The 23,049-nt window shown below is 30.5% G+C and overlaps 1 protein-coding gene across 3 annotated transcripts in view; it reads left to right on the forward strand.

The window, feature by feature from the left end:
- flfl (serine/threonine-protein phosphatase 4 regulatory subunit 3 flfl) overlaps positions 1-23,049 on the forward strand; it is a 136,460-nt gene that overhangs the window by 62,351 nt on the left and 51,060 nt on the right. For all 3 annotated transcript variants that reach the window (XM_067265975.1, XM_067265969.1, XM_067265980.1), the window contains 3 exons: positions 10,490-10,588; positions 14,051-14,674; positions 18,744-18,893. In XM_067265975.1, the coding sequence (XP_067122076.1) occupies positions 10,490-10,588; positions 14,051-14,674; positions 18,744-18,893 (873 nt within the window). The remainder of the gene's footprint in view (positions 1-10,489; positions 10,589-14,050; positions 14,675-18,743; positions 18,894-23,049) is intronic.

A 23,049-nucleotide genomic window follows, 5' to 3' on the forward strand; every position in this document is an offset into this window, starting at 1 on the left:
CACATGTGATTTGCTTGAAGAGAATGATGACCATATAATGTACAGTTACTGTTGATTTTGGCAAACACCAATTTGTTCTGTCCCATGGACAGACCTTTGCAGGAGATCCATGGGGAGCCTGAACCAGCCAGTTGGCAATTTGATGACAGTTTTTCATTCTGGCAATTTTTCTTTACTATTACAAATTATTTCAGGTTTGTTTGAATGCTTTCCTAAAATCAGGATTGGTTTAGGCTTAGGCAAATAACTATTACAGTTGTCTTTTGCTTGGATCTAAAAGGAGCTTGTAATTCTCAATTTGTAAACTTTTATTTCTTTATATTTGAATTTAAATGGTTAGTGAACAAAGTAGATATTCTCTAAATAAATGAGCATTCAGGCTTTCATTTATTATTGATAACTCTAGAGAATGGGTTGAAGCAAGTATTGATATTGGATTATATTCACAGAATTTAGTATTGTATCATCACTAATTACAATTAATAGCGAGGTTGAGACCAAAGTTTTAAACACGAAAACGTGTATGTCAGACATTCAGCGCCACTTTCCTGTAAGCCTAGAAGTTTGACAATGGCATTTTTTTTTTTTTTTCCTGTGGTTTTAGGCCTTTTCACAATGGCGTTTGGAAAGTCAGTGGAATCATGCTCGACATTCCAAATGCCATTGTCAAACTTCTAGGCTTACAGGAAAGCAGCGCTGAACGTCCAACATATACATTTTTGAGTTTAAAACTTCGGCCTCAATTTCATTAATTACTTTTTGAAATTATTGTTACTTTAAAACATTTACTTATTATTACTTGAATTACAGGCAACATGATGTGACAATGGGGATTAACTGATAAGTACTAAATATAATTTTAATATCAATAATAAAATTTTCTCTAATTTTTTTCAAGTTATTATTATTATTACTGGACAAAGGAAACTAGACATAAAAAAACATAATAAATTGTATTTATTTATTTTTATACTTAATTTATATATTTGGGCAGTTCATAAACACCTGCAATCAAATTATGGGAGGTAGCAAGTTAGTATTGGGATAAATTTTTCAGTATTTAAAGTGTTTAAAAATAAGATGTAAAAGTAATGTCATCTTTAGTTTTGATTTTGTTAGTTGTTATTTTGAATTGAATTCAATTATTAATTAATAAAATGAATAAATTTATGAAGTGCATTCTTGTCCTTCAATTATCAATGTACTACAATGATTTAGAAACACAACATTTAAAGGACAGGAAGCTTCAAGTAAATTATTAAATTTAATTAAAAAATTATTGTAATTATTAGTTAATTATTAGTATAAGATAGTAGTCTAACGGTCTACCTTTAGAAAAAATTATTTTATATTAATTATTAATTGTTAGACAAATTATAATCCAGATAATCTAGAAATTAATCTGATTATTATAGAATATATGGGCTTGGTTTTTTATGTATATCTACAATGATTTGTTAACAGAAATGAAACAGAAAAAGCAATATTTTGATGCTTGAGATGAAAACTTCTGTACTGCATACTGATAATTATCTTGCTTTCAATGGCATGCTAGAAGTACTGGATATATGGTGCATGGGTTGCTCTGGAAAATTTAAAAATATTGCTACCATTTTGCCAGTTTTAACATTTTATTGCCAACAGTTTTATTTACTAATTAATGCAGCTGTTGATGGCCTAATTAGTTTGGCCTCTGGAAAGCAAAACATTTAAACGTTAACGACGATTTTTCGTTTTGTGTCCAACACCGGCAAGAGGTTCCCGAAAGTGTGGTTTACATCCCCGGTGTTCCATGATTGTATGTAGATATTTAACATTTAAACTGTCACATACAGGAGTGGGATAGACGTTCGGGTCTCCAATTCAAACAAAACTTGGTGAGCATGTAGTCTTAAATACAAACAGTTCCTTGTCTAAATATTGGGATCCACTTCTCAAGCATTTACAAACATTTGGCGTGTAAAAATTGACGTTTTGCTTATAGGTCTGGAAATTTCATGTGTCTGAGCAGCGATAGCAGAATGAATAAGATGCTAGGCAGTGGAGCTACCGAATGAAAGTTCAGACCTTTGGAATCTTAGTTCAGTTTTGTTTTTTTTTTTTTTTTTTTTTTATGTGTAACATAATTATATTATTATTTGGTTAATGTTACGTTAGGTGCCAAGATGGCAGCGCTTTTGGTTGCTGTATTGGATTAGTCGGGAGACTGCACAGTAAGAGATAGTTTGATCAGAAATAACATGACTCCCAAACCGTAATAAACTACCATAGTAAAATAAATAAAAATTTACTCATATTAATGATTTTTTTTTTTTTTGTTCGAACCTACATTTTTTTTCCTGATTTTGTCAATTCTTCAGCACTTGTTGCAGGTCTTTTCTTCCCTAATCTTGTCGATTCTGCTACACTCGTAGACATTTTTTTTCCCTTTGTCTTTGTATTCGAGTTGGTTGTTGCCTTTTCCTTTTTCTTCTCTGTTTTCAGTGCTTCCTTATTTTTAAAATTTGACACTGGTGCAGACAGAACAGATTCTGGTTGAAGCCATTTTGGTGTTTTTCCAGTCCCTGGTTATATCAATTGGTAGTCAATTGAATTGCAGAAATTTGGTATCTTTCTCCAGGTTTTCTTTATACATAAACAAGCAGAAGTATGAGTCAGATAGTGCCAATTGCCATACATTCCAGACAAATAGAAGGCCAAATGAACGTCAAAAGACCAACACAAGATATATTGCCAAATTTACTTTTAAATGTTCTTACATAGGTCGAATACTTATTGCCATATTTACTACATCTTAGAAAACAAGATTTTCTGTCATTTCAAAAATATAATTTACATGTAGTAGTGCACGAGTATCACACTGACTGAGTTCGTTGTATTCTTAATTTTCAATCAAATTTAAAGGCAATATCAATATCATATTAATCATATTCCAAACCTAATTTCAAAAGTTCATTTTCAATTAGCTGATAGAATTTACGGGTTGGTACAACCTAACCAAAATTGCATCAGAACTTAATTCTACAAAACTCATTGTCACATTATTAGCAAAAAATTAAAAAATAACATCAAATTTTGATGATATTTAAATAAAATTCTTAAATACTATCGTTTAAGAAAAATATATTTACCTATTTAACTGTTTTTGAAAAAAATATTGTAAAAAAAAAATTCCACTACACATCCAAAGCAACACTGTCAGTATCATCTACCTACAGGTTAATTTGCATATTTCCAGAATAAACTTTGATCTACAGCGTCAAATCTTACAAATTTGCACATTCATTCACAATCACATTTTACATCATGTTGAATGTACTTTCATAATTCATCACACTATTATGAGATAGCTCCCTCTATCATCAGTACCGCGCATGACTCTGTTTTGAGATTACCAGAAGTGGCACCATCTTGGCACCTAAGGTAACATCAACCTATTATTTTATTGTATCATTACCCATATTATTGGGCTGCAATTTGAAAAAAATTGTAGATCTATAATTTCCTACTGTTGTTGTCTGTCCATCCATACTTCCTTAATCTCAAGAATGGAATTAGATAGATGAAATTCATGACCAGATATGGAAAGCTTAGGGGTAGAAGGTCCCAATTACATTTACATGAACTTTCAATGCAAACCATAAGTCACGTTATTTCAATTCAAAAGTTCCCCTGAAACTTTTAAATTGAAATAATGTGACTTCTGGGTGTGTGGTGCACAGGAGCTGGACATTTTGCTGTTTTTCTTGAATTGTGCTTTGTAATTTAATTTCACGCTAAATGTGGAAATAAGCAGACTAGGATTTTTATCGCCACTTTAATAAAAATATCACCAAGTGGCAATTTTGACATTATGCAGTGTGACCTCTGATGGTGGGATGGGTTATAAGAAGATTTCATTTTTATTCGTGCAATTTTCTGTAGAATATATGCCACTGCAGGTTTTCAGCATGAAATTATGGTAAATAAATTTATTTTGTTAAGATTAATACATAAATAGATATATTTACTTGCTTGTTACTGACATTTATCACTCTTTTGTTTTTAACTTAATAATTATTTATATTACTTTTTCACTTACACTTTTATTTATTAGGAAAAATATTTAAGAATTATAGTTAACATTATCAATTAACACAAGAAGATTTAATTAAGGAAATGTTGAGTAAAAGCATTTAGAATATTTTGTATTTAGTTTATTTATTTATTTATTTTAAGCATTCTGGTACAAAGACCCTGATGCGGGGATAGAACAAAACAAAGTATACATAATCTTATAAAATAACAAAACATATTTCACAGATATATTCATCAATTGTAATAACATTAATAATTTAAAATTATAATTGCAAAATTTATAAACTAAATCCAAATCAGAAAATAAAACTTAAAGAACTACTTGGGAGAACTATCCGAAAGAAATTAACAACCAACAGAGCTAAAACTTACCTAGAAAGAAAAAAAAAACAGCAATTCAAACCAATTGTTCAAAAGAAAATCGGATAGTCTCCCAAGCAGTCCAAGCAGCCACAGATTAAATAGTAGGCAGACCACGCCCCAAAACGTAATTTACATAAATAAGCACAGCTTTCGCTTTAAGCCTAAAAAAAACAATGAAAAAGAAATCGAAAATCAAATATACAATAAACATTATGAAATAATCAATTTAACCCTCTTTATGAAAATAAATACCTTAAAGAATAAATCAAAATCAGAAATAACTTTTTTAAACTGATTAAATGAAAAATTGGGAACCCCAAAAGTCTCCTCACGTAATTTTGACAAAAGAGAACAAACAGCAATAATATGAAATGCATCCAATGGTAAGTCCGCCACACCACATATGCAAATGTCCCTTCTGTAATTACATAAAAAACTTAATGAATTACATCTTATTTGCATTAATACGGCCATAACATTAGAAGAAAAATTACTATTATAAATAGAACAATCAAAAAAAGGTTTATTCAAACTCTTATACCATTCACAATAAGAACTTAATAATATGCCATGATTCAACTTCAAAATATAATTATCAAAATTATTTAACTTTAGTAAATAAACACTATTAAAATCTTGTAACAGATTATCAAAATCGATTCCGTTCCTTGAACAACTAGCCCACCAATACTTCGACAAAGGCAACTGAACATGTTTCACAACATAACGCAAACAAATCTTACTAAGGCGTTCTTCATTTAAACTCAACGTTCTAAAAATCCAATTAACAGATTTGTTCAGGATCAAACAAGACAAAGGAATCAATGAACATTCCATAGACACTAGATAACTAGGAGTACACCTTGGAAGCCCGTACATTCTCTTAACAAAAGTAGTTAATACCGTATCCAAACTCTCCGCCTGAAACCCCCACACCTCCGAAGCATAAAGGAGAGATGAGCCCACCACGGCATTAAATAACCTTAACCGATCCTTCAAATTACACAACTTAGCAGACTGACACATATGAATAACTTTGTCCATTTTTATCTCAGCATTAACTTGACAAGACCTCACATGAGTATTAAAATAACCATTACTTTTAAAAATTACACCTAAATACTTATATTGAGATACAACCGAAATTGGAACACCTCGAAACCACCATTTGTCAGCCTTAGAAGCCTTACCACCATTTCGAAAGACCACAATTTTTGATTTAGCAAGATTCAATTGTAAACTATTATCGCTTAAATAATTATCCAGAAGGTCAATCGACCTCTGTAATGACCTCGGAGAATCCGCCACAATTACCACATCATCCGCATACGCTAATACTTTAACAGACACCCCACCGACAACTATACCATCTCCGCCGGAATCATCAATACAATTTAATAAATCATTTAAAAATAAACTAAAAAGAATAGGGCTTAAGATACAACCCTGTTTAACACCCTTATCAGAAAAGAAAGGCTGAGAACAAAAATTCCTCCATTTAATCCTAACATTCGAACCACTATATAACTCTGCCAATAAAGATACAAACTTAAAGCTTAATCCAAACTTTAATAATTTCCTCCATAATAAATCCCTATCAACAGAATCAAATGCTGATGCTAAATCTATAAAAAAAGCATAAACCTTACGCCGTTTCCTACTTAGTGTCTTAGAGATAACAGTATACAGAATAAAAATATTATCAACAGTAGAGTAACCTGCACGGAAACCAGCCTGACTCTCTGACAGAATATCTCTCAAATTCAACCAACTTATTAACCTGTAATACAAAACTCTACAAAAAATCTTAGAGACGCAGCACAACAACGAAATACCTCTGTAATTAGTAAGCACCGACCTTGAGCCACCCTTAGGCACCGGAACCAATAAAGAACTCTTCCATTCATCTGGAATAACACCAGTTCTCAGAACCTTATTAAAATTATCTAATAAACAGAGAAAAACACTATCAATTTTCCAAAATTCAGTAGGAATACCATCTATTCCCGGAGCACCGCCAACAGTCGACTTACTTAAAACGACTCTAAATTCCTCCTCCGAGATGTAAGAATCCAATATTTCGTTTGACCAAGTCACACAATCATTAAAAACCACTAAATCAACATCATATGGACTTTCAGAGCCATAAAGGGAGAAAAAATAACTGAACCAATCAAATAAACTAATATTAACCTTAGCATAATTTCCCCTTGCTTTACATAAATTCCAAAATAATCTATTATTTTTATAAAAATTTTTAACATTTTGTAACCTTTTACAAAATTCTTTCTTCTTTGCTAAACATAATTTTTTTACCAAACTTCGGTATAACACAAAAACTCTCCTCTGAGCCGGCAAACCATTTTTCTTGAACTCTAACCAAGCTCTATTTCTGGCTCTAACCATTAATCGACAATCCAAGTCAAACCAATCATTAATTCCAACCATAGTCTTTTTCCTTTGAGTCAATCCTTTCACTTTGGCAAAATCCAATATCACCTTACTTAGCTCCAACAAAGATAAATTGGGAGTCTGCTCCAAGCAACGCCACAAATCAGCGGACAACGACTCCAGCTGACCACTGTCCCAGAAAATCCTCTGGTAACAAGTACCAGAACCGCCCAAAGAATCTATGGCACGATCTTCCAAATAAAGTACTATCGGGCAGTGATCGGACCAAAAACAACTCTCTACTCTAAAACATTTAATACAGTTCCACACAGAAGGAGTAACCATTCCCAAATCAATTACTGAGGACCCTCGGTTGGAAACAAAAGTAAACTCTCCCGCTTCATCACCAGAAGCACGACCATTTAAGATTATTAGATCATTATCTGCACAATACTCAAGAACTTTCAGTCCTCTCACATTCATATTTACATCTTTGGAGGCTCTACTTCTCTTATTAACAGCAATACCACTACTATCACATATATTTGTCGAAATCACATTATCGTTCCCAGTCCGTGCATTAAAATCACCCAACCAAATCCAATTCGATTCGTCGACCTCAAACCTGGACAGTACATCAAAAATTTCTTGCCACCTTTGTTCCTGCATATAAACAAAACCAATATTAAACTCTCCTAATGGTAGCAGAATATTAATCAATACAATGTAACTATCCCTATAAATAATATTAAATTTCAAAGATGATTTAATGCAAAGCAACCAACCAGCCATAGGTCTACCCCTACTGTGAGCCCTCAAAGCATCACCAACAATACAATGATATTCTCTTAATTCCTCCCAATAGCATCTGCTCCCACCCTTAATAAACCAAGTTTCCGATAAAAAGACCACATCATACTTCAATAAATAACTCCAAAAAGACCGCGGTTTATTACCAATCCCAGCACAATTCCACGCCATAATAGAAAACACAGAAGACATTACTGGTTGCTATGAGATCGGCACCACCTTAGCTGATACTTCATCGACTTTATACCGAACTCCATCTACCAGTAACTTATCATAACTTAACCGAACACTTCTTGCTCCTTCTTCCCTTTTTTTCTTCCCAAATACCCTTAGGTTGTATCTGATATCTCGCAAACGTTTAGAAAAATCATCATACACAGAAACATTAAGATTCCGATTCTCAAATACAGTCTTTTTAAACCTCAATTTATCACTAAAAGACCCAAATTGGCAAATCACTGGTCTGGGTTTATCTCCAACTCTCTTCCCAACCCGATACGCGTTTACAATATGCAGCGAGGATAAATTTAATGTATTAACCGCAAAAGAATTAACAGTGTCAAATATTTCCAAAGAAGTCTCCTCTTTCCTCTCTTCCAATCCGTGGATAACAACATTGTTCATCCTTCTCTGATTATCCATAACATCCAGTTCTCTCTCAAAAAAAGAAAATTTCGTGAAAATTTTATCCATATCCAACGAATGCCCAACACCAGTTACCTCCCCTCCAACCTTTGACTCAACCTCCCCCAACCTCATCTCGAAGTCAATCAACGCCTCATCTACATTCTGAAGCCACTCTGTCAGATGATCCAGTCTTCTGATAAATTCATCAACCTTACCGTTCAGCGAAACATGCAATCGCAATAAAAGCCTAACTCCCTCTGCCACATCAAAATTTGAGTCCTGTAATAAATTCGCAATATCCTCTTCACCAGAAGAAGTCTCACCCCTAAACCTAGCTGTTGATCTTTCAGGAACGGTTGGAGAAAAGGTCTTCCTCTTCCGAGCCTGGGACATAATTATAAACTAGACTTACCTAGAAAGAAAAAAAAACAGCAATTCAAACCAATTGTTCAAAAGAAAATCGGATAGTCTCCCCAGAATATTTTGTATTAATGAGTACATTTACTTGCAAAAATTTGCATTTTATTTAATAATAATTGGAAATTTACAAGAGTTAAAGTGTTCTGTGTTTTGAAAAAAGTTAAAAAATATCATTGAAAAACAAAAGTAATTTAATTATTAATTTGTTTTGTTCAATATTCAGTTTTTTGCTGTAAATCTATCATTTTGAAACAAGTTTTGTAATATATCTGTGTTTTGTTTAAAAACATCGTTTCAACAATAAAATAAAATGTTTTCTTTTATCTATATATTTAATTTGCACCCATACTGAGAACTGAAATAAAATTAAATATTCAGTTTTTTTAATGTATTTTATATGTAGTAATTTAGCTTGAAATAGACTAGTAAAAAATTCTAATGAAACTTTGCAATGTACACGTAGATAGTATTTTAACAGTTTCATCAAATGTGAAGCAATAGATAAAATTTTTTAATAATTTTTTTGTCATATCTGTCAAAGTTGAGAAAAGTAATAAAAATGTAAGGGCACTAAATTATATTAAAATTTTAAGATTAATATTAGAAATTTAGAAGTAAATTATTCTGAATAATTATAATTGATTGAATAAACAAAATAATGCCATTCATGTAGTAAACTGGAATTTCAGGGCATTAAGTTTTAATGGAAAGACCTATTCAAATAAAATTTAGTACTAATTCTGTTGTTCTATTAATTAATACAGGAGTATATATGTACAGGGTGATTCAAAAGTCACAGAAATTTTAAAAACTTAATAACTCACAAACTATTTACAGTAAGATGATGCAGTTTTTACAGAAATGCTTGGAAAGAAGTGGGATTTTTTTATGTGTAATAAAAATTTTAGTACCAAAATAGTTACATTTTTTGCCATAGATGGGGCTTGATCAGATTACATAATTTGTGTTACTAGAGCTTACACTAAGAACATTTTATTTTTTATTCTTATTTTAACAAATTTGCAAATACTTTCAGTTTCTTACAGTGCCATCTATGGGAAAAAAATTAACTATTTTGGACCTAAAAGTTTTATTACACCTAAACAAATCCCACTTTTTTCTAAGCATTTCTATGAAAACTGCATCATCTTACTGAAAATAGTTTCTGAGTTATTAATTTTTTTAAATTTCTGTGACTTTTGAATAACCCTGTATATGTGTATATAAGCAAAATGTAGTCTGCATTATATCCATCGCTGGAAAAAGTTTTATGATTTTATATTAATAGTATAGAAAAATAGAGTTGCTTTTTATTTGTTGTTCTTATTACATTTTTAGAGGAGGATGAAATATTTTTAGACAAGCTATATATTTACATAAAAAAGATTAATTTAAAATAATGATTTAAACTTTATATGCTACCAGCCAAATAAAAATTAAAGGCCCTAGATGTAATCTAATTTGTAACATCTAAACTTTCAATGTTCAAAAAGTGCAAATCTTGATATATTTTAATTTGAAAAAGTCATTTTATACTGAATTATTTTTAACTAATAACTAATCTTATGGACATATTTTGAAATGCCAAAAATTGGCATTTCAAAATATTTCCATAAGATTAGTTATTTGTTAATAAGACTTAAAACTTTGAAAAGTTTTATTAGAGTTGTTGAGTACAATTTTTTAAGATGATTTGTACATACAAAATGCATTTAGATTTAAAATAATTTAAATCTTTAAGAGATCTTGTTTTTTAAAAGTAAATTATTTAGTAATGAAATACTTATTTTTATTTTACTAGGAAACATTAATTGTTTGGTCTGAAGGAGATAATTATGATTTAGCTTTAAGCTTCCAAGAAAAAGCTGGTTGTGATGAGATATGGGAAAAAATATGTCAGGTAAGAATTTAATAATTTCTAATCTTTGTAAAAATTATATTTATAATAAAAAGTTAATTTATTTTTTTAGTAATCACACACCTAATAGAAAGGATTTCCCCTCTTTTTTTATCTTAATATTCTTATCCTTTGCTTAATGTGGGATTGATTAATGTGCAAGATTAATTGTGCAGTTCCTTTCACATGCAGTAGAAGTTTTAATTAACACAGCTTTTAACAGTTGTCTTTACTTAACATAGATATTTTTTTCAGCAAATAAGGTGTTAGTGAATTTGCTTTTTTCATTTATTAAAAATAAAAATATTTATTATTAACTGAAAATTTGTTCAGTTGAGTACCAAGGTACCACTGTATTTGATTGATATGATTTTGATACGTGCGGTAACATTGAGGGATTAATTAACTGCATTAATCAAGGGATGCCTGTATTACATATATCCTCTGTATAACATGGTAGTTAGGTTCCAAAAAAGTGCCATTGTGCAAATCCATGCTATATGGAACAAAAGACTAGTACAAAACATAGGGTTAGATTCTGAAAGTTAGCAAAAGCATACTACTCTTTTTCATAATTAAGAGAAATATGTTATTAAAGCAATCAATAACTAATAATTACAATCAAAAGTATTTGACATTAATATTAATTCATTCTTTTGCTGCTAAATACCATTAGATATGGGAATGGTTTCTTTTTGGCAAAATATCGTTATTTTCTGAGCTTTCCTATTGACCTTAATCTGAAGTATCAGCAATATCTTGATGTATATCTACTTTTTTAATATAAAATCTGATATTTTCATTTGTTTGCATTTGCCTAAGAGATCTTTAAAATTTATTTATTTACTACTTCAAACAATCTTTACTCTGCAGTAAAATTAATTCTTTACTCTAATGTTTTCAGTTAGCTTTACTTACCCTCTTCATGATTGACAAAAAACCGTTATTTCGAAAAATACGTTCAAAAAACTCTTTACAATTTAGAATGCTTTTAAACTTTCCGGCTGCGCAATCTCAGATCATTCTTTCACAGCTGCATACCGGCTGCTCTCCAAGCGGAAGGGATTCGATACGATTCTTTAAAATTAATTCTTTGCCCTTTTTCATTGTACTTGCCAATACACCATGCCTCCGTATATTTGAGTTGCCTTATATTTGCCACTTTCTGTACAATTTTCGCATCGTCTCAGTTGATAGACACCTCGTCCGGATCCGCTATCACATAGTTGGCTAACGCCATAACTGGTTGCCTGCATCTTACATTTCTTTTATGTTCCTTTATCCTTACTGTCAGCGATCTCTTTGTGGCCCCTATATAATACAGCTTTGTATTCCATCTTTTATCCTGCACTGGTATTCTGTAAACCCCTGGAATTTTTATTCTGTCTATGGGCGCTTTGTTGTTCTGTAGCAACTGAAATACAGTAGGGTTTCTCCTGTATGCTATTTTTTTATTCTTCTCTATTCCTATTGTTCTATATATGTTGCTTAATTGAGCTCTATGCTCCATTATGGTAAATTCTCCCTTTTCTTTATGCTCGTTATTACCTTTTTCTATTTCTTGCACCAACCATTTTATTTTGCTACTCTTTATTCCTGTACTTTCTGCTATTTTCTTGATGTACTCTACCTCCCTTCTTGTGTCTTGCATCCTGTTACAATGCGTGTACGCTCTTCTAAGCAGTGCTCTGAAGGCTGCCAACTTGTAGTTCGTCGGGTCATGGGAAGTCCATGGTATCATCTCTGGAACGTACGATGGTTTACGATACACCTTAGTAGCTATTTTTCCTTCTTCCTCCACTTCTATATCTATGTCAAGGAAATGTATTTTTCTATGGCTTTGCTGTTCTATTTCTAGCTCCAGCCTGAAGATATTGTTGTTTATATCTCAACTAAATTTTTCCACGTCTGGCTTCTTTTTCCATATAATACATACATCATCTACATATCTTGCATACAGCAATATTTTTCCTTCATATTTGTGCAATTTGCTACTTTCCAGAGTTCTTACTACTAATTTGCATAATAACCCTGACACAGTAAAGCTAACCAAAAACGTTAGAGTAAAGAATTAATTTTACTGCAGAGTAAAGGTTGTTTGAAGTAGTTAGTTGTTAGTAGTAATGCAGTGTACAGTACATAGTAATTTATTTATTTATTTATTTATTACATCAAAAATAGGAAAATACAGTTGGCTGTTGATCTCCACTTCCCTGTTTAACAAAACCTCAACAACAGTAAAAAGGAACATACAAAAATGTGTAAAAACCTGACATTTTTAAAGAGGATACATATAAGCTTGTAAAGAATCACAGCTAAGTTTAAAAAAAAAAAAAAAACATAAAAACACTATAGGCATGAAAAAGGTATTTAAAAACACGTGAATACATTAAATTCATAAAAGATTGTTAAAATTTCATCTTTTTATGTAGTAACTTTTAATTTTATATATAAGAACAAAACACAGTCTTCTGTGTTTATTTAGAGCACTATCACCAATGACAGTGGTGGAACTTGGTTTGTATGAAAACTAGAATAGAAAGCTTCAGCAAGGAAGAAGAAAACTTGTGCAATCAGTTTTCATTAAAGAAAACCTATCAAAAGGCATGAAACAACATTGAAAATTTCAATATTCTAAAATCCATGGGCAGATATGAGATATGCATGCTTGCTTGAATAAAAAAAAAAAGTATTGAATTACAGTGTTTGTGCTTAAAAATTTTGACTTTTGCACAGAGATGTGTCAGTTCTCAAATCGCATTAGTGAAATCATGTTGTATGGAGTATATCACCAATTCCAGTATAAAATTTTATATTAATTTCTGCAATATTGTCTTTATTTTTTGTAGACTGAGATTATTTTTTAGTTATGCTAAATCATCATAATCTGATTTCCTTTAGTTAGTTTAGCAGTAGAACAAATATTCATGCAAAACTGGAAAGATTTATTTTGCTTCTGGATAGATGTTTAAGTGTGCACCTTGTGTGTGTGCATTTGCATATAAGTAATTGTAATAAGTTTAGATAAATAATGTTAATATCAAGGTTAAATTTTGATGCCTTATTATATAAAATTGTATATTGCTAATCAACGAGATCAGTGTAGCTTTAAATTTTATGGATATCTTAAAATTATCAGTTATAAGTTTAATTTATTTGTTTATACTTTAATGATGATGATTCTATATATTTCATTAGTCTTATAATTATTGTTATAACTAATTTTAGGACAATATTCTTAACAGAATTTTAATATGAATCATATTCTAATATACAAAATAGTTAATATTGTATATGTATATATATATATACACCTTTCATACTTGACACCAATGACACCTTTCATACTTATATAACAAAAATACATTTTTTAGTTAATATTGTAGCATTGTTATATAATAAATCTATATTAAATTAAAAAAATTTTGAATTGAAATAATATAATAAAAAAATTTCAAACTACAGGTACAAGGTAAAGATCCTTCAGTTGATATTACTCAAGATATTGTGGAAGAATCAGAAGATGAACGTTTTGATGATGTTTCTGATTCAGCTCCTCCTGTTGAACTTCCTCCATGTGAACTTAGTAGATTAGATGAAATTAGTGAATTAGTGAGTAATTGTATCCCATCACCAATCAGACGTGAGAGACTTGCTATGGCTTTAGAATCCGAAAATTATATCAAGAAGTTGCTTGAAGTTTTTCATATGTGTGAAGATTTAGAAAATATTAATGGACTTCATCAACTTTTTGAAATATTCAAAAACATTTTTATGTTAAACAAAAATGCACTTTTTGAAGTAATGTTTTCAGATGACACTATATTTGATGTTGTTGGTGTATTAGAATATGATCCAGTATCACCTGTACAAAAACGTCATCGTGAGTACTTACGGAATGTGTCAAAATTTAAGGAAGTAATACCCATATCAAATCCAGAATTGGTGAGCAAAATTCATCAAACGTATCGTGTACAGTACATTCAAGATGTTGTCTTGCCAACTCCTTCTGTGTTCGAAGAAAACATGCTCTCAACATTAAGTTCATTTATATTCTTCAACAAAGTAGATATTGTGTCTTTACTTCAGGTATGTAGTACAATACTATTTTATTATCTAATATGAGTTCTGAATTTAGAATAAATTGTTTCCAAGTACCAGATACACCAAATAAAAATTGTCAAGTGCTGCAAATAAAGATTGTTTTCAGCACTTAACAATAATGATATGTTAATTAAATATCAAAAGTATTAATGAATATATGTTTTTAGTTTATAATTTTTGAGTAAATATGGTTATTTTAATACCTCAAGATAGTTTAATTTATACCAATGTATAATAATTATTATGTCCATTATAACTTTATCTAAAGAAAAGTAGCTTTTATTTACGAAAAATTTTCTTGAAAAATATATTAGTCGTTTGATTTATTTGTAATTCTTTTGAATTTTTATGATTTTTTTTTTTTGTTTTTTTAATACTATAAAAATATACTAAATTTGCTTCCTGTTACTGTAATGATTTTCTCCCAATACACATTTAAATGGAGTATTCCTAGTGCATGTTCTGCAACTTGAAATAACCTCTGATCCACTATGTTTCTGAAAGAAATGATAATCAGAAAAGATGAAAATATTGTAGTCATTAATACAAAACAATAGTTAAAGGCTGATTCAAGCTAGGTAAGCACAGCATTGAAGATATGCTATAAACATATAAGTTAATTATGGCTATAATAATAATGATAACGTTCATAAAATTATGATAGAAAACAATAAGCTTATTTAAGAATTTTATTACTGTAATGAAACTAGAATTTTTAATGGTGAAGTGAGATATTGGTTTTTTGGAATTGGAATTGGCTTATTTGCTGTTGTGTGAGCTACTAAAGGACTGCATCAAAGAAATAATTGAATAACTAGCACAAGAGCTTTTAGCAATTGAATAGTTGTAGATTTTTATATTCAAATACTCCCATTTTTAATTGAAATGACTTTGGATTAAGCCTAGTTATAAAAACTTTTATATATGTAATAGTGATATTACTATAAAAAGGAACATTTATATGGTATAGTTTATGTATTTAAAAAAAAGGAAAAATTGTTCAAAACAACATCCTGCTAAAGAGAAAAAAAAAATATTTGTTACCTATTCTGATTTACACTAGTTTTACTGTATTAGTAAACATAATATAGATTTCATTGCAAACTCTATTTGCTGTCTCATTTTTCATTTGTTGGCACTGTCGGGCTTCTTTTTTTGTCTGGCATCCTCTGTAGTAAAAGAAAGTATTTTCAAAACCTTCTTAGATGAATAATTTTAGCAGGATTTTATAAAAGCAATAAGAAGCTGATAATATTGAAAAACACTTAAGTATTTCTTATGTTTAAAGTAAATTTGGTTGAAACAAAATGCATAAATGATGACTATTTTCATAAAAATTTCAAATAAATCTCTTAATACTTTTGTAACATTTTTTAAAAATTTGATGAATATAAATATGAATTTCATCCATGACAATCACTTATGTAAAAGAATGAATACAATAGAATTATTACATATATGAGAAGTTCTAAAATATTAACTTAAATGAAGATTTAATTTGTATTTTTTATATGGATTTGTTTTATTTCAAAACCAGTTATTGTAATCAACTCTGACCATCGAAGTATTTGTATACATTGAGTGTGGCAATCAGGTCTAATGTAAACAAAGCATTCAATCATGAAAACAATGCTTTTATTAATGCAAAAATTGCTAATTTTCTAAAATTATTACAGAAATATGTTTGTTTAATAATGAGTTGGTTGGAAACATTGGAGCATGCACTCTACCTGATGCCAAACAACCCATATTCTTAACTGGGCCTATACCTGCTTGAGCAGTTTTGTCATTTTAGTGCACATTTCATGGAAGAACAGGTGACAGTCTCACCACATGTTCCAGAAAATCACAAACGTGTGCAATAAGGTTGCAGTCTGATGTGTTTGGAGCCAAGGCAGTGTGTAGAATTTGTTGTGTTCTTTCATTCATTCTCAAATAAGCCTCAGCCAGTGACACTGTGTATTATCATGTTAAAACATAGCACCATTGTCAGGAAACATAGCCTGGAGATAAAGGTGCAGGTAATCACATAACAGGTCTCTGCATCATTCTCAATTCAAGGATAGTGGAATGATGCCAATGGTCCTATACATTGCCAAGAGAACTCTCCCCAGACCGTGATATCATCACTGCCAGCTTGTGTAACTTCCAACTGTGCAACCAGGGGATGTGGCTTTGTGCTGTTTATGCCAGATTAGGACTTGGAAATTAGCATTGTTCAGTAGGAAATGGGATTTGTCATTCCATATGCCCCAGGTCCAATGACATCTTTCCCTCTCCCATGTGATGTGATGATTCATGATTAACAGAGGCACCTGTGCATGTACATGGCTATTAATGTGAGATATGTTGTGTGATTATTGTCAAAACACATCTGTCTTATCCACTGTTATACTGGCAGATAAGCTGTTTCACTGTGGCATATCTTTGTTCAGAAGATATCAGTGATGGATTCCAGAGGTGAATACTTCTGGGATCAGTCATACATGGCTGGCTGCTACAGTGTGATCTGGATGTTTGTGTGTGGTTCACCCACTTGTGGTATACCTTGGACACAGGAGTAAAAACAATTAACAAGTACGGCTGTTTTGGAAATACTTGCACCAGCCCTTCACGCCCCAAATCTATTCATTCTCAAAGTCACTCAAATCACTCTATTTGCCTATCACTGGCAATTATCACTTTCTATGTAAATGACAAATCACCATGTCACAACTGCAATGAATTGTGACATACCAATTACATGGCATCTTTTTACCTCTTCCAAGTTGGTATTCCTAATGCAGTGAGCATTCAGTATGTGTATATGTATATGTTACAGTAAAAACCCGTTTTAACTAGTTGAAACTAGTTTTTACTGGATGTCATTGTTATAACCTGTTTTGTCTAGATAAAACTAAAATCAAACATTAACTTTTTAACTTTTAACATTAGTTAAAACTAATTTTAGCTACATAAATATGTTTAGGGGAAATAAATAAAGTGATGATTGGGATTAAAACATTTGTATTATTTAATACGATATTTATTGAAAATATTGGACACACATCTGTGTTATTAACATTAATTAACCCTTTGTCCCCGAAGGCACCGATCGATCAATACCCTGGCTTTTTAAGCAAAACTTTGAGGGTACCGATTCATCGTTACTTTGGTAAATATTGATTTTTGTAAAATATATTAACAACAGATATAATCTCGTTCGATATGAAGTGAATAAAGTATAATAATTCATTATATTAGTTGATAGCAGTATAAAATTTTGATTTCAAACAAGTGTTTGATATAATGTGCAATAATTTCACAACGAATAAACATACACGCATAAGTGTTATATCGAATTGTACAAAACAATATTCTACGTCTTTCTGGCTCAGTGCCAGCCAAGAACTATGTAACTAGACAATGTTAATTTTCACAAAATGTTACAAATTATCAAGTTTATGTGTCAGTTCTGATATATATTATTTTTTTTCTTATAAATTTTTCTAATAAAATGCATTGAAAAATATCATATTTAAAACTAAAGATATTAATAAATGTAAGTGATTTTTTTCATATAGATATAATGATAAGTTGATTTTTGGTGAACTTTTAAAATAATATAGCCTGACTGATCTATATTGCCTTAGGAGGGATCACGAAATAAACGTAAACAAGATGTCGGGGGAAAAGGGTTAAAGCGATACGAAATTCATCATACACTATAGGAACATGTTAGCTGAACGACCTTGGTTGAAACAGTTTTTACTAAGCCATTTTGTTAAAACCTGTTTTGTCTAGTTAAAACTAGTTTTAACTCAAATTCATTTTTGACTAGCAGTAAATTCTAGTTTTAACAATGACATCCAGTAAAAACTAGTTTCAACTAGTTCAAACGCGTTTTCACTAAAAACGGGTTTTTACTGTAACATATATATATAAGTTGTATAATATGCTGTAAATTGCAGTATGTAATTCTGTTTTTAATAATAAAATTATAATTGAAAGTATATATAAATCAAATTTCCAAGAAAAAGTTTTTAAATTACTTTACATAAATCTTTTTAAACAGGATGATGATAAATTCCTTAGTGAGCTGTTTGCACAATTGACTGATGAAGCTACAGATGATGAAAAAAGGAAAGATCTTGTATTGTTCTTAAAAGAATTTTGTATGTTTTCTCAAACTTTACAACCTCAGAGCAGAGAGTCATTTTTCAAGGTATAATATCTTATTTTGTAGAATATTTAACATTTTATATTTTGATAATGTATATAAATAATTGTAGATATTTATATTGATAAAATTCTGTTAACCCTTTCCATGCGGAAAACCTTTAGCATTAAGTAAATAGGTGGAATTCGTTATGCGGCGCATTTTTGCGTTTTTTGGGTAATTTTTTAAATTGCGATATTTTGCTTCAATATCGCACTATAATTCAATCTGTTTTTTGTGTTTGATTAAAAACATATTACAGTTTACGATTGTATAATTTTTAGTTTTATACATATTTAAAATAATTTGAAGGTTACGAACAAAAAAAAAAATTAATTTACAGAGAATTGCTGAACTTTGTACATCTGTTAGATAGAAACATCTGTCCTCTATTAAACAAAACAAATTGTAGCTTTCTACCTAGAGCAGGGGAGAAGTTATTGCCATTATTCACACTATGTCTCTAATTATTTAGCTGGGAGAGTAGTCCACCAATTAGTCAGCTGTACGACTGACTGACACAGTAGTGGTACAGCTTTGCTCTTACTTTTGTAAAATAATTAAATGTATTCAAAATATATATGAATTCATTTGACAAAAATTTTAAAGCCAAATTAACAGCGCGAACACCTTCCATAGACTTACTATAGGAAGGTGGAGTTTCCCGGGAATATTTATCGCTAGATAGTTTTAAAAACATATTTACTCGCCTAAATATTGTCGAATTAGCTAATTTAATGTCTAAGTGCATTAAATTAGTTAATTAGAATATAAAAATCGATTTAAAAAGCGAATTTACAGTGATTGTTTACATTTTACTTTGAAGGTTGGAGGCGGGGCTTTTCGTGGCAATTTTTTCATTTCATAAGTCTGTGATTAGTTAAAGTAACGTCAACAAAGACAGAAGAGACTCAATAAAACTGTAGAAGGAGTTTCCCTTTGATTGTTTTCAGCCAACTGTGTAGTTAACTGCGAAGATTTACTGTAGAATAGTAGGGGATGTATTTACCAAAATATTTATGGCCCAGGGGTGGTAACAAAACATTTATTGGCTTAAACAAAGTCAATCGACATACAGAAGAGCGAATCAAAGCTAAGATTTCTGGAAAACTCGAATATAGCGCAAATTAATCAAAGTTTTTGATTAATTTTTTAATTTGGACCGATTGGTACGTTTCGCATCACCGATAAACGAAGAAGTCACGTGATACAGACCGATCGGTACCTATCCGCATGGAAAAGGTTAAATTTGTCATTGTAAATAAGTTAATGCTATATTGTAATTTGCTTTTATAATAATGTACAATAATGTGTAATTTTACTTTTACTGTTTTTTTTTATAAGCAATCATAATAGGTATTTGTTCACCAAGTTTTGAAACTAGTTTAATTTCTGGCCATTAATATTAGATTACACTAACAAATATGTATTTGAAAATTAAGTAAAATTTGCTTTCTTTAGATTAAATGTGAAAGAAATAACACAATCTAATGTTTTTGTTTTTCCTCAGTCTTAAAGAAAATGTCTAGTGAATATGAAAATTTAGAATGTAAATAATGTATATATTGTTATAAAGATGGGAAGGAAAGAAATATTAATACATAGCAATTAAAGGAAAAGTTATAGATGATCATTAAAACAATTTAGGAAAAAAGTAACAAAATTTAGTAATGATGAAAACATTTTTGTCTTTTTGCAGCTTTACAGAAAGCTGGCGAGCAAATGGAGTCTTTTTGCTCATGACATTATAATATATAAATTATAATGTCATGAACTAAAAAGACTATATATGTATAGTCTTTATCAAAAAGACTTTAAATAAATAAATAAATTCCACTATTTTTATATTTTATTTCTAATTTGCTTTTATCCCAAAACATCTTAATAATATAGAATGTCCTTCTCTACTTATTGGTTTCTTTTATTTTTTTTTAAATCTCAGATTTGAGTCTCATAATCTTATTAGAGTGAATTTGCCTTAAAACAAACACTGAAAAAGCAAATTTTGCCATTGTCACAATGTTAATTTTTACATGATAAAGAGAACAAAAATTTTACCAGAATGTTTTAAACTGAACTGTAAATTACTTTCACTACCTCCAAGAAATAACTCTATTTTCAATAATGAATTTATTATTCACATCAAAAAGTGTAAAAAGTAATGGTACTATAATAAATGTTCTATTTTGAGGAATCAAAATTGCCAACAGTTAAAGAGTCAAAAACAATCTTGACAAGGTTTATAAATACCTGGGTGTTTTAGTGCTGGACAACATCAATCGTAGCAAAGCAAGCAGTCAGCAAAGTTTTAAAAGCCAAACTGAATAGCAGCAGTACAATAAAGGCCATAACACCTGGGCCATACCAATCATAAAATACACTGCTGGCATTGTAAACTGGATCTAAGCTGTTTTGGAGACTCTAGATTGCAAAACAAGAAAACTTATGACAATTCACTACGCAGGGTTGTCCAACCTTTTTTCCTAATGGGCCAAATTAGAAATTTAGGTATATTCAGTGGGCCACAAAGGTACTTTCTATAAATATATGCTTTTAAAAAGTTCAAAATGTGAATATTAAATTTCAATAATAAATATATATAATTACAAAAAATACTATATTATTGACAATAAAAAAAAGAAATTACACTCACACAAAATAAAAATAAATTCAGTGCAATTTCTGACATTGCTTTCCTTTTATAATAATGTCAGTATCTGCTTTTATGATAGTAGTCTTAATTATAAGAATGTTAGTTAAATGGGAATCACTCAACTTATTTCTTTCAGCAATTTTGATGTTTTTCATGCACGAAAAAAAAATTGTTTACAATAATATATACTACCCCACATAGATAACAGTTTTTTAGCACCAGTTACATCATTATGACATCAAAGTGTATCCAGTGAAACAAGAATAATTTTTACAACATACTTTACCAAAATAAATGAAACTGTACCTAAAAAACTTAAGATGCAGTGGGCTGCAGTTAAGCCCACAGGCCATGTGTTGGACATCCCTGCACTATGCATTACATCCTCAATGACACTGACAGACTATACCTACCCTGCAGAATTGGGAGCAGAGGTTTATTGCAAGCAAGACAAATTGTTTAAGAAGAAAGACACATGCTGGCGGATTACATTAGAAACAGTCAACAACAAGCACTGTAGAAGTAAAAAATTGAAATTTGCAGAAACATCTAAGTTACAAAATGTGCATATCATAGCAACATCTCAAAAGAGCAAATAGAAAACTGGCAAGGCAAAGCACTGCAGTGTCAATTTTTAGAGGTTAAAGGAAAAGACGTCATTAAAACTTGGCAATGGTTAACATCTGGAACACTAAAAAAAGGAAACTGAGGATCTATTTTTAGTTGCCCAAGATCAGGTGATCAGAATAAATGCAAATTGTGCAAAGAAATGGATGAAAATATAGACCATATCCTCAGTTCATGCAAGAAGATTGCACATGCACAGACTGATTACAAAAAATGGCACAACATAATTGCCAAAATGATCTTTGCAAAAATAATAATTTGTCTGCTGCTAAGAACTGCTGGGAATATCAAATTGAAAAGATGGCTAAAAATAAAAAAGTTAAAATCCTATGGGACTTTCAAATTCAAATGGATAAAATACTGGTACATACCACATCAAATATAACCATTGTGGAAGTGTGCATGTATGATTGACATTACAATACCTGGTGACAGCAGGGTTGAAGAAAAAGAACTGGAAAAGATCACAAAATACCAAGATCTGAAGATTAAAATATGACTTCTACCATGGCACAAACCAGCAGCACACTGGGCACTATTCCTGAAAACCTGGGGAAGCACTTGTAACAACTTAACATCAACAAAATCAGCACTTGTCAACTACAAAAGGCACACTGCTTGGACAGTAAACATCTTACACCAATACATCATGACATCCTAAGTTCTTGGGAAGAACTCAATGCAGATGAAGGCCAACATCAACTAAAGAACTGGAATTTGTGATAAAACAACAACAATAATAATAATAATAGACAGAATTATTCTTGTGCATTCTAGAGGTAACTTAACCATTCACTATCTGAAAACAGAAAACCATGTACTGTGTATCATTTCCTTGTGAAACAAGACTCTACTGTAATTTAAAATTTTTTTTATCCAATA

The sequence above is a fragment of the Centruroides vittatus genome, unplaced genomic scaffold (assembly GCF_030686945.1).
Source record: "Centruroides vittatus isolate TY-2023 unplaced genomic scaffold, ASM3068694v2 contig_1051, whole genome shotgun sequence".
Taxonomy (NCBI): domain Eukaryota; kingdom Metazoa; phylum Arthropoda; class Arachnida; order Scorpiones; family Buthidae; genus Centruroides; species Centruroides vittatus.